Source organism: Pneumocystis carinii (assembly GCF_001477545.1).
Source record: "Pneumocystis carinii B80 chromosome Unknown supercont1.6, whole genome shotgun sequence".
NCBI classification, from domain to species: Eukaryota; Fungi; Ascomycota; class Pneumocystomycetes; order Pneumocystales; family Pneumocystaceae; genus Pneumocystis; species Pneumocystis carinii.
The window spans coordinates 195,297-208,893 of NW_017264718.1; the positions used below are offsets into that span (position 1 = coordinate 195,297).

The 13,597-nt window shown below is 28.3% G+C and overlaps 7 protein-coding genes across 7 annotated transcripts; 1 reads left to right on the forward strand and 6 right to left on the reverse strand.

Moving 5' to 3' along the window:
• Window positions 1–75: 75 nt before the first annotated feature.
• On the reverse strand, window positions 76–2,673 carry T552_01491 (hypothetical protein). The gene is made up of 8 exons (XM_018370073.1): window positions 2,176–2,673; window positions 1,826–2,013; window positions 1,199–1,781; window positions 1,014–1,151; window positions 813–966; window positions 650–764; window positions 364–602; window positions 76–312 (listed from the first exon to the last, which is right to left on the reverse strand). The coding sequence occupies exons 1-8, from the start codon at window positions 2,625–2,627 to the stop codon at window positions 121–123; spliced, it is 2,061 nt and encodes a 686-aa protein (XP_018226229.1). The 5' UTR covers window positions 2,628–2,673; the 3' UTR covers window positions 76–120.
• Window positions 2,674–2,711: 38 nt separating this feature from the next.
• T552_01492 (hypothetical protein) lies at window positions 2,712–3,110 on the forward strand (the record flags this gene model as incomplete). The annotated part of the gene is made up of 4 exons (XM_018370074.1): window positions 2,712–2,723; window positions 2,798–2,872; window positions 2,915–2,983; window positions 3,024–3,110. The coding sequence occupies 4 exons, from the start codon at window positions 2,712–2,714 to the stop codon at window positions 3,108–3,110; spliced, it is 243 nt and encodes an 80-aa protein (XP_018226230.1).
• Window positions 3,111–3,121: 11 nt separating this feature from the next.
• T552_01493 (hypothetical protein) lies at window positions 3,122–4,048 on the reverse strand (the record flags this gene model as incomplete). The annotated part of the gene is made up of 4 exons (XM_018370075.1): window positions 3,122–3,672; window positions 3,723–3,840; window positions 3,883–3,934; window positions 3,981–4,048. The coding sequence occupies 4 exons, from the start codon at window positions 4,046–4,048 to the stop codon at window positions 3,122–3,124; spliced, it is 789 nt and encodes a 262-aa protein (XP_018226231.1).
• A 160-nt stretch (window positions 4,049–4,208) lies between these two features.
• Window positions 4,209–7,776, reverse strand: T552_01494 (hypothetical protein). Its single transcript, XM_018370076.1, has 14 exons — window positions 7,595–7,776; window positions 7,484–7,550; window positions 7,117–7,267; window positions 6,983–7,069; window positions 6,866–6,934; window positions 6,598–6,805; window positions 6,067–6,549; window positions 5,878–6,023; window positions 5,430–5,826; window positions 5,266–5,385; window positions 4,784–5,206; window positions 4,655–4,736; window positions 4,548–4,612; window positions 4,209–4,501 (listed from the first exon to the last, which is right to left on the reverse strand). The coding sequence occupies exons 1-14, from the start codon at window positions 7,730–7,732 to the stop codon at window positions 4,253–4,255; spliced, it is 2,685 nt and encodes an 894-aa protein (XP_018226232.1). The 5' UTR covers window positions 7,733–7,776; the 3' UTR covers window positions 4,209–4,252.
• Window positions 7,777–8,406: 630 nt separating this feature from the next.
• T552_01495 (TATA-box-binding protein) lies at window positions 8,407–9,452 on the reverse strand. The gene is made up of 5 exons (XM_018370077.1): window positions 9,186–9,452; window positions 9,035–9,122; window positions 8,723–8,983; window positions 8,540–8,671; window positions 8,407–8,492 (listed from the first exon to the last, which is right to left on the reverse strand). The coding sequence occupies exons 1-5, from the start codon at window positions 9,404–9,406 to the stop codon at window positions 8,451–8,453; spliced, it is 744 nt and encodes a 247-aa protein (XP_018226233.1). The 5' UTR covers window positions 9,407–9,452; the 3' UTR covers window positions 8,407–8,450.
• Window positions 9,453–9,893: 441 nt separating this feature from the next.
• On the reverse strand, window positions 9,894–12,164 carry T552_01496 (hypothetical protein; the record flags this gene model as incomplete). Its single annotated transcript, XM_018370078.1, has 6 exons — window positions 11,829–12,164; window positions 11,468–11,782; window positions 11,314–11,422; window positions 10,299–11,264; window positions 10,124–10,254; window positions 9,894–10,071 (listed from the first exon to the last, which is right to left on the reverse strand). Exons 1-6 carry the CDS (start codon window positions 12,116–12,118, stop codon window positions 9,894–9,896), a joined length of 1,989 nt encoding a protein of 662 aa, XP_018226234.1. The 5' UTR covers window positions 12,119–12,164.
• Window positions 12,165–12,604: 440 nt separating this feature from the next.
• T552_01497 (hypothetical protein) lies at window positions 12,605–13,569 on the reverse strand (the record flags this gene model as incomplete). Its single annotated transcript, XM_018370079.1, has 4 exons — window positions 12,605–12,986; window positions 13,030–13,330; window positions 13,372–13,490; window positions 13,535–13,569. 4 exons carry the CDS (start codon window positions 13,567–13,569, stop codon window positions 12,605–12,607), a joined length of 837 nt encoding a protein of 278 aa, XP_018226235.1.
• Between the last annotated feature and the right edge of the window lie 28 nt (window positions 13,570–13,597).

Genomic DNA, 13,597 nt, shown 5'->3' on the forward strand with positions numbered 1-13,597 from the left:
GAAAAGATAATAAAATTAGATAAGAAAGAAGTATTTTTTTAGTAGAAAATAGAGAAAATTAAAGAGGGAATATAATAAAGATATACAGATAGATGATGAAAAAAAGAGTAAATTATCGAGTTATCCACGAATAAAAGGGTGTTTAAGTGCTTCATAAGCAGTTAATCTTTTTTCAGGGTCCAAATCCAAACAACGTTCTAAAAGATCGATAAAATTTTTCATTAATTTAGGATCTTCATTTGACATATTACTTAATAAACGTGATCTTAGATCACGTACTGGTTTTGATATGGCAATTATCTTTGAAACATCCTAAATAATAAAGAATTAGTAAAATGAGAAAGTTGTAAATAAAAGATATACATTTCCTGTAATTTTGTCTTTTTCAGTGCTAATAAAATTAAAATGTTGATCAAAATGTATACTACTAAATTGTCCTTTTCTAATAATTTTATGATTGAATTTTCCTCGACACTCCATCATTAATCTAAGCATATGATTATTTGTTCTACCAGGAAAAAGTATCTTCCCAGTATATAATTCATACAATGTACATCCTATTGACCATATATCAAGCGAATAATCATGTGATAAACCCAAAACTATATTTTTTATCAAAAAAATTAGATAGAAAAAAAGGGAAATATACTAATTTCCGGTGCACGATAGAACCGGCTTACAAGATAAGGAGTAATATTACTATCGGAATCAAAAGATGCTGACCCAAGATCACATATTTTTAAATAATTCCTAGTTTCGTTTACCTAAATCATATATGTTTAGCACAATAATAGATAGGAGTTAAGACTTACAAGAATATTATCAGGTTTAAGATCAGTATGAAGAATATTACACTTTCTTAATAACGAAAGCCCTAAAAATATTTGTTGAGCATAGGCTCTGACTGCTTTTAAATTTATTCCCACATCATTTCCAAATTTTTTAAGAATTTCACGTAAATTAAGACTATGATATCATTAAAATTATATAACCAAGATATGTATATTTTGCACCTTAACATTTCGAAAACGAGACATAAATGCCCTTTATGTTCAAAATGTCTTTCTAAACGTACAATATGCTTTCGATCATCAGGATCAGCCTCCATTAATTTTTTCAAAAAAGCAATCTCTCTCATTCCAGATTTTCGCCTTCATATAATATATTAATAATCAATAAAATATTATGCAATTCTTACATCGTTTCATTATTTCGTATTAACTTTATTGCAACCATTTTTCTTGTTTTTGAATCTTCTGCTTTTACAACACCAGAAAACATTCCTTTTCCAAGATTGGATCTCACGGCGTATCTACCATCTAGGAGTTCGCCTAATATTACATGATAATACCCCTCTGGATCATCCCAATTGTCTAATAGATGTGCATCAAGTTCACGCGCAGCAAGCATAACAGAATCTTGTGCTTCACTTGAATTTTTTAATTCATGTGTTTGCTCATTTACTGGTTTAAATTCTTGAAACATATCATCATCTGCAAACATATCTAATTCATCGTTAACATTTGTTTCATTAATTTTCACTTTGTCATATCTGTTTTCATATCGTGTTAGTGTATTATTTTCATTTTGTTTAGTTTCATCATATACTGCTGCGCTAATATCATTATTATTTCTAATATGTTGTCGTTCTTCATCCAATTTTCCATCCACTATTGGATCATAATCAGCTGCCATTTCACCATCCTGTACATTACTAATATTCGAAGAATCTTTAGTCAATTGAAAATCAGACATATCTGCCATTAATGAATGAAAAGAAGCTAATTATTTGATTAAAAAAATAAAAACAAAAAAAAACACAAACTTGATTCATAAATTTTATTATCTGCTTCAGGAGATAGAAAATTTGACGTATCTACTTTTGTTTGAGGTTCTAGAAATGGGGTATGTTGACCTCTATATTTAGCAAGAATAGCCTCTCTGTTTTTTCTTCTTTGTTCAATTAATGCTTCTTCATCTATAGATGATTCTTCAAAGACTTCTTGTTCAAATCTAACATATTAGTTCAATATATTTATAAAATACTCCTCAAAAACCATGCTCACAACTTCAAATCATAATTTTACAAATACTTGCATAATCTTAACGTAGAAATGAAGTAAAAAAAAAGAAATAGAGCACGATTTAATAAAGAAAATATAAAATAAAACTTACATTGGTGATCTATTTTTCTTCAATAGTCCCTCTTTTTTTTTCTCATTTTTTTCAACATCTGCTTTCGAAAACTTTGTTTCTATCTTATCCAATTTAGAATCTCCCTTCTGTTCTGAAATATTCTTTTTTTCCGTTCCTGACATTTTAGATTTTCGTAACTTTTTTAAATGATGTTTAGAAACATATTGATACTCCCAATCATATCCTCTTCTAAACGTATTCTCATCTGTATCATAGTGTCTTTTCTCCTTATTTCCATGTGCTATAGATATTGAATCTCTGTTTTGAGAAATATAAAGTTTACGCGAATACTTATAGTTTTCCGAATCGCGCAAAAACCACACCTTCTGTTCCCCTAAAAACCCTTCATTTTTGCATATAGAAGCTATCTGTTCTTCTGCTGTTTCTTTAATTTCTCCCTCGGATAATTCATCATCGCTTCCATCTACCATGACACTTAACGTTTAGTCTTCAACTTTTCAATCTCGTTTAAAAAATGCAAACCAGCACTTAGCCCCACTATCCAATGCTTTTACATGAAATACTTAGTATTTCTTAGACCTAATTAGACCTTTATTCACCACAAAATAGACCTTTTTTAATGTTGGATAAAATTTAATAGTTACCGATCCTAAGACAGCGACAGCTTATAATAATATATATAAAAAAGCTTAACAGAATTTTTGTAATAAAAATGGTATTTGAATAAGAAATAATAGAAACATATTTATTTGAATAGCCTGGAAAAGAAGGAGGAAAGTTGAAGCCGTTAAAAATGCCAAAGAAACCAAAACAAGAGCTAGACGAAGTATATTTTTTTGTAAAAGGTTGATTTTTAAATGTATTAGGATGATCTTAATTTTAAAAAGAAACAAAATGAAAACTTGAAGAAAGAACAAGAAGCCCGAAAATTACTTTTGTCGAAAAAAAAATAAATATTGAAGAATTAAGTGATTTTTTTAGGTAAGCCAGGCTCACGTATTTTAACCCATGAATCCTCAATTGTCCAACCAGTTTTAGAGAATAAAACTAATCCAATATATTTTTCCATATATTTTTTTGTTATTTTATAATATGAAGCTTTAATTATTGATGCGCATCGTTCTTGAATTTGTTCACGACTTAAATCTATTAATCGTTGATAAAGCCATGGTACTCGTTGACGTAATTTCCACCATGAAATATAATTGTTTTGAATAAGAATCCTTGAAAATTCAAATGATATGTCATGTGTATCTAATTCCCACTTTTTTTTCATTTCATAAAGTCCTTGAAAGTTTCTTAAAGTACATAAATATAATAGATAACAAGTCACCATTTGATTTTGTACAAATGGCTTTGATAATTTTGGATAAATAACTTCCAATAAATAACAAAGTGCCGGAAAATAAGATTCTACATGATTCATATATATTCCAACACGTACAGATGTTTCATATAACCCACAAGTAAAATTATCGATACGTTGACTCGCAGCAATACCTTCACGTAATTGTCCTAAAAAAAATAATATGAAAAAGATGTATAAAATGTAATTTAAAACATACGAAATAAATAAAGACAATGTTGTTGTTCGCTTAATGATAAGATTCTGTCGTTTAGAGTTAAATTTAAAAAAGAATCTTCCAAAGTATCATTATTAACCCGATCAATTAATACAGCATACTTTTTTTTATGAGTGATTTTTTGTCATAGATTAATACAAACATGTCTTTTTAATCTATTGTAAAATATTTCTTGTATTTTCGGTTCTTTTAATCTAAAAAAAATAAATTATTTAATTATATTAAAGTATATATTTATACCTATCATCATTTCCTTTACTTATTAGTCCAAAACTATCTAGCCAACGTTTATCTTTTTGATTAGACATGATATATTGTTTTATTTGTAGAAAAAAAAATCGGAATGAATCAAAACGAACGTATTAAAAAGAATCAAAATATACACCTATTTTTTCTTATAATTAGATATAATAATACATCAATATAATATTTGCAAAATGACAAGTTTCTGTACCATCGACCATTTATTCGCTAAACAAAAAAAAAAGATATACTAATTGTACACGTATTTTTCATACGTTTATAGTATGAATTACATTCCAAAGAGAAGGCTCTTGTTTTTTCCTCATTTCAATATACGCAAGAGTTCTTCTAAAATATTTTATAACATAATCTTGCATATTTCCTTCTGGTTCCAAAATAGACGATGTACTAGTTACAACAGGAAATTGGCGGGAATTTGGTTCAAACGTTAGTGCGTCAAAACTATCAATATTTTGTTTAATCAAATCAATTAAACCATTAAGGAATTTAGGAAGAATCTAATTAATCTTAGCATTAAATAAATAAATAAATAAAAACACTAACAGATTCGTTTTGATGATCATAATAATAAATATAGCGATTTAAAATCTCAATAAAAAGTTCAGTACCTAAATAAAATAAGTAAATATTATAAAATTTGAATACCATACTTGTCAAAGGATCAATACAAGCATCTGCCAATTTAAGTGCTTTTTGTAAACATTCTAGTGATCTTGATCCATCATGATAAAGCTAATAAGATATTAAATAAATAAAACAATTATTAACAATTTAGTTACATTCTTATCATCTTGTTCGCCTTTTGCTGGAATATTTGTAACCCACCATAAATGGCTAGCAAAATATACAGCACGCGTTTGATCGGGTTTTTTAAGCAATTTAGAACCATGTAATGCACATTTTGTAATTAAAGTATCATAATTTTCTGAAGAAAAATTTCTTGTCATTTGTAAAACACCGGCAATTATAACGACTGCTTGATATTGAGCTCTGGATTCAGATAATGATTCTTCATATATTGTAAAAGCTTGTGCGAAAAAATCATATGCAATTTCTTCAAAGGCACCCTGATCCGCTACTTGCCCTGCAATAACAAAATATCGTATGCACAATTCTGCATTTGTTACTTTAGTATATAAATTACTAATAATTTGGTTTATAAATTTATAAACGGAAGATGCCTTTTGATTCCAATCATTATCCTAAATAAATTAAGAATTTTATATATCAATATATATATATATATATATATAAAATATACCAAATTTTCCTGCGATTTGTACTTTCTAGCAAGTTTAATGGCTTGCGTTATTAATGGGGGGCTCGTATATTTTATACGTTCACCACCTTCAAAGAAGTTTTTCCTTAATATTTGAAGAAGCTACATAGGTTTAAGACAATAAGTAAAGGAAAGAATGAACAAACCTTAAATTGAATGTCTGCATTTTCATTAGATACTAAATGAACCAATCGTGCAAGCCATCCTTGCTCTTCTAAAGTTTCATCTGTTTCATTATCTTTAGTTCGTCGATTTTGTTGAGCATTTCCCACAGGAGATAATTTCGTTCCCTCAGTAATTAAAACTCTAACAAGAGAGATTACTCCTTCAAGAACAGAAGGCGTGTCAATACAAATATTGTTCTTTATAAGAGATTGTATTACAGTAGCTGCAACAACTTTTCTTGTATGATATAATTGTGTCTGTAGTAATGGTATATAATTCGGTAAGAAAAGAATTGTAAGAATATACGAATAAGACGATATAGGCGCTAAAAGTAATTTCAAAAAATTATCTCTAGATTCTGGAGAATGCAAATCCATACTATTAGATTTTAAGTAAGTTAAAATACTTAAAAACGAAAAAATATCTCACCTATCAATATATTCCATCATTTTTAACCTAGCATATTTCAAAACTCGATCTACATAATGAAATTCATATGGATAACACGTAAGAGCAAGATTACAAAGACTAACAAGTAATGCAGTTATATCTTGAATAGGAAGATCAGGTCGAGCCTAAATTGTTTTAGTAATGAATGTTTTATAAATAATGCAAAACCTTGACTAATTTAATAATTTGTGCCCAAAATAAATCAAATAATTTAGCATGGTTAGGAACTACAGAACCTTTATCATCAACTTCTGTTTTAATAGTACCATTTGTAGTATCATAATCTTCTTTATTAATATCATTAGAGCAATTATTTTCTACATTAACATCAAATATTTCCTCATTTAAGTTCATAGATGAAAGTTGATCACCCAAAGCCTCTAATGTTAATTTCTCCTTCTTTGCACGCTCATCAAAACTTTCAACCTCTACTTCTTTTGAAACATAAGCTGTTAATCTATCGATAAAATAAATCCATATTTGTTTAATATTAACATAAGGATTCAATTTCATCGTAACAGATAAGAATTGATCTAAAGTTTGCAAATGAAAATCATCCGTAAACACTTGAATAATCACTTCCATCAAATATTCTTGTGCCAATACATCTCTACATTGAATAATTTGTTCCATAATAGAAGGAAGTATATTCTAATAATAATAAATTAGCAATTTCCTTTTCTTCCCTGTAATACATACCGTTTTATAAATATGAAGATCAATTCCATCAAGTTGACTTAAACGAACTAAGTTTGTACCCACTAAGATTTTCAATTCTGTTCGTTCTTCTTCCCGCTTGGCTCGTTCTCTTGAATGTCCCTGATGTTGAAATCTAACCCATAACTTATTCATTTCAATAAAATTCGTTAAAATAAATGAAATAGAATCGTTCAAATTCCCTTCCTGACTTTTTTTTTTCAAAAAAAACGTTAGTCTTGAAACCATCTTCCCTAACATTTAATAATACCCTGTTGACGTACCAACCGGCAAATAATCTCGAGTTTGACCTGATAAATAATGACGAAGAAATAACCCTCTTCAAAAAAAAAATTATTCCCAATTTTTATACATCAAAAATCCATACCTAATGGGATGTTGAACACCTCTCGACATTTCCATCATATCTTTCATAATCTCCTTAACCGGCGCATCTTTTATTCCCATATATACACTGTATTTAATAAATTCCCTGATAATACCTAATATAAAAATTCTCACGTTCCCACTGTAATCATTAAATATAACCTAGGCACAATATTTCCTGCATATTGAACAAGCTCATATACATCCGTTAAATGATGTCGGCCTGTCTGATGTGCCTCTAAAAGATAAATTGACAAATATCGTAATGCATCAAAAACTGCCATGTCTGTAATAAATTAATTAGTTAATATTTCTACTAATAAATCCATTGTATCCTTCATCTATACATAATATAGATTGTATACATATTAAGCATTATATACAAAAGATAATAATGCATATAACTCGACGCATACAACTCGACGCATACAACTCGATAAAAATCATATAGAGTTCATATAATATGCATATATTCCAATAGATCATGATTTAAAATACGTACACAATTCATAATACTGTTTTGGTCCTAAATGATCACTTCTTAATTCAGATAAAATTGTACTTGCATGCTAATTCTTATTAAAAACTTTAATTATACTTAATATATATATACCTTTAACCCATCCATTAACCTGTTTGCATCTAAACAACGTCTCATTTGATGAGTATACGTTCTTATAGAAGCCAATAACTCATCCAGAGGTTTTCCTTGGCCTTCTTGAAATGTAGTTGAACCTGAAACTACAGACATATTTAATCGAGTTCAATACGTAAACCTCATTATTGAAAAAATTCAAATATAAAAATAAAAAAATAAGTTTAAATGTATAAAGATATATCTTTTATTAATAAAAGATATATATTTTAGTTTTATAAAAATGAATTAATCTTAAGATATAATTTTGTTTTTAATTTAAAAATGTTTAATATTATAGTAATTTATAATTTTTTTATTAAAAAGTGCTATATATAAAGATATATGTTAAGATTAATTCATTTTTATTAATAAATTAGATAATACATGATATTAATATAGATAAAATGTATATATTTTATAAATACTAAGATATGTAATAAATAAATATTTTTTTTTCATGTAATTCTTTAGAATGTTTTATCATATTATTTTCAGGAGAAAGATCAAGTCTTTGATTTTTTACTTAATGTTTATCCTTTTTTAAAAAAACTTAAAATTTAATTATAATTTTTAAGTAGGATTAAAATTCCCTTGAAGAAAATAGGATTTGAAAAATAGATTAAAATAATTTTAAATTGATAAGATATTCTTTTAACACTCTTAAAATATAAACTACCCAAAAAGTCTTCTTTCCTCCACATATGCTTTTAATAATAGTGACTTACTTTTATCACTAAATCAAAGACCTATGTCATGACACACCTTGTAATGATTTGTAATTAACTGATGCAAAACTTTACTATATAATACAAACGGGAATAATTTCCTAAAATCAAGAACTCTTTCTAAATTCACTAAGTACAGGATAAATAGCCTTTATTCCAAATCAGTTCCTTTATATAAAATATTTAAAAAGAATACTTCAAAAGCTTGATATATTTCTTCCCGAACTTTAGCACCCGTTAAAACAATTTTTCCGGAAACAAAAATCAGCAAAACAATTTTTGGTTTTACCATACGGTAAATCAGACCTGGAAATAATTCCGGTTCATACTAAAGAAAAATTAATAAAGAAAGATTTTCAAAATCCAAAAATTGTTTTACCGATGAAAAGGTCCCATGTGAATATGCAAGTCCCTCCAAACGAATAGGGAATTTGACATCACATGAACCAACAATGTTCTGAATTTTAAAATCGGTAAACTTGGCATTGAAACCAAGCTTCTGAATAATTCGAGCATACTTCCGTGATGCCAGCTTAGAATCATCCTCCGATTTCGCACCTGTAACTACCATTTTCCCCGATGCAAAGATAAGCGCAGTTGTTTTCGGTTCCCGTATCCGCATAATAACTGCTGCAAATCGCTAAAACATAATTATAAATAATAATCAAAAATAAAAAAAAAATCAAAAAACCTTAGGATTATACTCGGCATTGCGTGCATGCAATGCAATCGTTTTCAGATCCAATCGACAATCAAGATTGACAGTAGCAACAATGTTTCTTTAAATAGAAACCAGTTGTAAGCTTTCTTCGTTCGTACAAGAACGAAGAGAAAATACTCACTGTAATGTAGGCACAATGCCAGATACACCTGCAAACGTATTCGTTGCAGTCTGATTCAACGATGTCGAAACAACTCCATGTTCCATACCCTTCTCATCGCGACTTCCAGGGTACATCGCACCAGACATTAATATATGACTCGAGGGAAATGATAGTGATGATGGCGCCATAAATGAGGCTGCTTCTGCTGCTGACAACGGAACTTCAAGGGGATTCTGCATTCTCCCTTATTCACTCCAAACACGAAAAAAAAATTTGTCTGTAAAAAACACTCGTCAAAATTAAGAACTGTTGATCAAAATTCCAATCAAGGATTCAATCCACAAGTATTCCAAGCTGAATCTTATACTACGGTATATAATAACATAAAACCTGTTTAATTGTTCTTAATTTTTGATCGAACACTCCCACCCAAACTGCTACCCAATTTCTCGAAAATTGGGGGAATCGCCTCCCTTTATATATTCGCGGATTAGGGTTAAACCCTAATTTTCTTGACGTGTTTTTAAAAATAAATTCAACCCTCTTATAATAACGAGATTTAAGAATTATAAGAATAGATTTAAGGTTATATACATAATTTTTTGTATATGAAATAGAAATTAAGATAAAATAACAAATATATTTTACTCGTACATTAAATTAAATTAAAAAGAAGAATTATTTAAAATATGTAAAAAATAATAAATGATATTGAATAGTTTTGATTTACTTTTCAGTATCATCTAAATTATTATTTTCATTTTCCATGATAATATCGTTTTCTAATGCTTCTAATGCAGTTTGAATGTGTAATTTAAATTTAATAACTTCATCGAGCATTCGTATAACATCTCGATAAAGATCTTCTTTTAAAGCATTTGTAGCATGAACTAACTGATCATATCTAAAAAAAAAAAGAATTAATAATTATATATTAAAATAAAAAGTATGATTACTCTATACTAACAGATTGAGAACGTTGTTCGAGTTGAAGTAGACCGTTTTGAGCAGTGATTTTCATCTGCTGCAAATCTCTTTCAAGTTTCTCTATTTCAGCATTACTTGCAGAACTTTCAACCAACATTGTCTAAAAAAATTAAAATCAAGTCATTGATCAATGTGAAAAATTACATCTTTTATTTCATTATATTGTTCCATAATTGCAGTAACTCTTGCCTGCAAAATATCTAGTTCATCCCGTGCATCCAATAATCCTTCACAAACTTTATCAAGAACTTCTTGAAGTTGAATAGCTTCATCTTGTTCCTTATGAAGTCTAGATCCAAGATCTTGTCTTAATTTTTGAAGTCTAGGTCGTATGTCATGTTTTAAATCGCGATTAACGAGCTGATCAGGACGGATATTTCCATGATTGATTGCAGAATTAATAAAATCTAATTCGAAAGAGGCATTATCGGCATAAGGAGCAGTTTCAGGAATAATACCAATCTTATAACCAAGGGAATTATAAGTTGCAATAAGTTTTTCTAGTGAATCAATTTTTTTCTGTGCCAAAATTTCCTTTTCAAAAGTTTGTTTACTTGATTCCTCCATTTTTCCCGTAACAATTTCTAAATTCTTTACTAATGATTCACGTTCAGCTGTCATTCTATCAACATCTGCCGGTGAAATAGGTTGTGCATCGACTTGAGTTTGCAATTCCGACTTTTCAATACTAAGCTGAGATAACTCCTCTTCTTTATTAAAAAGTTCATTTTTAAGTCTAGCATTTAAATCTATAATTTTTTTCTTCTTGTTTTCAAGGTATTGAATATATTGATTAAATTTATCTTTATCAGATTGTAAAACTTGCCGCTCTCTATTTAATGCTTCAATAGAAGACATAGACTCTGTCATGCTTTTCATGGTTTTCGAAAGAGATCCATTTTCTTTTTCTATACGTTCAATTACTGAAAGAATTTCATCATTGCGCTTATCAAATTCTTGTTCAAGCTCTTTTTCCATTTCACTAAAATCATCATCTCCAGATAAAAAAACACGATATGCTTTAGTAAGGTAATCAAAAAATATCTTCTCTGCATGATTATCATTATTATCATCTACATTGATCTCGCCATTAATTAATTTTTCAGTGCACTTTTAATATTTAGTTCTCTTCTTGAAAAAAAAAAAAAAATTAACATACTGTTATCACTTCTACCATCCAATGTAACATCGATAACATTGATGGCCATGAATGTGGCGACCCAACTGCCATTAATTGCGATCTAGAAATTTGATCTGCAAATGGGTATCTTAAATCAATCAATATTCCATTAATAAAATAAATAGAAACATACTTTAAATTCTTTATACATATTATAACCTCATCATCCATTTTTTTAACAAATTGATAGTTCGGATCTACTCTATTATATAACCATTTAAAAATCGCTATAAAATCTTTTTGTGTAGGTTGTTGAAGATTTTTCTGCGTTAATGCCTGAGGAAATCCAGAACTCGTAAGATACGAAATAATAGAATGTATACATGTAAGTTGATATTGTTTATCACGGATCGGTCGTGGATCTTTCGATGGCGCTTGTGACGCTGCCTGAGAAATAAAACTAATACTAGACGGACGTCCTGATGTATAAACACTTGATCGTCGTGCACTTAACACCATTAACTTCCAAAATACATCTCTTATTTCCCATTCACCTTGATGGTGCAAGACTTTGTCTAGAATTCCGAAATACATCTTTTTGACTTCCTGTCACTCCATGTCCATTTTCCACAAAATTCCCACTATTAGAGACACGTTGAAACCCTCTATTCTGTCCAATAGAAGATGATAAATGGCTATTTGATCCTTCTACTCCTAATACTGAGCCACGTATACCTATTCCCTTCTTCATCACCGATGATGGCTGTGGAATCTGAGAATATGCCTGATTCTCAATAACACCAAGAGTTTTCCTCCGGTGAGAGCTAAATCTCTCTTGATTCATCTTTAACTTTATAAAATATGCCTTAAATCTGGCTAATCTGGCTAATTTTACTTAAGTTTTTTTTAAGTCTGCTCGACAAAGTAAACAACACGTCTCCGTTTCCTGGGTGACAAGAGAGTCTATATAAGTTTAAGAGTGAATAATAAAGAAATATACATACTAAAGAATTAAATATTATTTGAAAATAGAGAAAATTTCGTAGTAAATAAGATAGAGTTATTTTTTGTAAATTTTTTTTAGAATATTTTTTGATAAAGTTGTGAAGAGTTAATATAAAGCGAAAAAAAACGAAGTAAAAAGATCTATAATGTTAGTAGAGAAGGAATGAATTATTGATATTTAGATTTAGTTTTAAAATTGTATATTTTGATATTGGATTATTTGAATAATAATTGAATGATTGAATAATTGAGAATAGATTTGATGAAATTTGAATTTGTAATTAAATAGAATGTAATATAGAATTGATTTTTGTTGATAAAGAGATCAATTATGAGAAATTTTTCCAGATCTTTCGTTTAAATTATCTTTTAAAGAAGAAAAATCAGAAGAAGTTGTTAATGAATTTTCTGATGATATTTTATTTATAGAAGAAGTAGAATAGAATGATAAAGTAGAAGAATTGTCAGAATCAGAACCCTTATTTTCTGAAAACTCATTTTGTTTTGATAAATGTATATTTTTTTTTGAAAAAGATTCATATGAATGTGAAAAATCAAATTTATTGCCATAAAACAGTTGTTGAAAGAATCTTTGAAGAGTTTTTGCTTTAATTAAACAAATGATGATGATAAATAATAACTCTGCTACCCAAAAGAAAGATATAAAGATAATAAATGAAAATATTGGATAATAATAAATTATATATCTATAGAAAAAAGGCTTAATAAAAAAAATATATAAATATCTACCTTATTCCTCGTAATCTAGCAGCAAAAACCAATTTTGAAGAATAAACTTGAACAGCATAAGAAAGTGTTATATTGACTGATTTTAACATAGTTTCATGACCTTTACTATATTTAAATCCTTCTATTAGTGGTATAACCAGACGTTCTTCTTCTTTTGCCATGCCCAAGAGTAACATTGGAAATGCAATTAAAACTCTTAACTTTCTTAATAATGAAGAAGAAAATTTGAGTATTGCAGATCTTGAAGATGTAATAAGCATTTTTGAATTGGAAAACAATTCAATTTTTATCATAAAATTTCCTTAAAAATCAATCTCAGAATTACATGTATATATAAAATACCTATAGATATATTTATATCTGATAAAGGCATAAGAAGTTCAAGAAAAATATCATAAAATTGAGAATTTATAAACCTTTTTTCCAATGAAAAATCTATAGAAGCCCATGTTTTATTATGACTAAATGGATTAAAATCATTAAAATCCTATAAAGAGAAATTTACTCGTATTGCAAATATACTGGTTGACTTATCTCCATGTATGGAATGACATACCAATAAAACAGA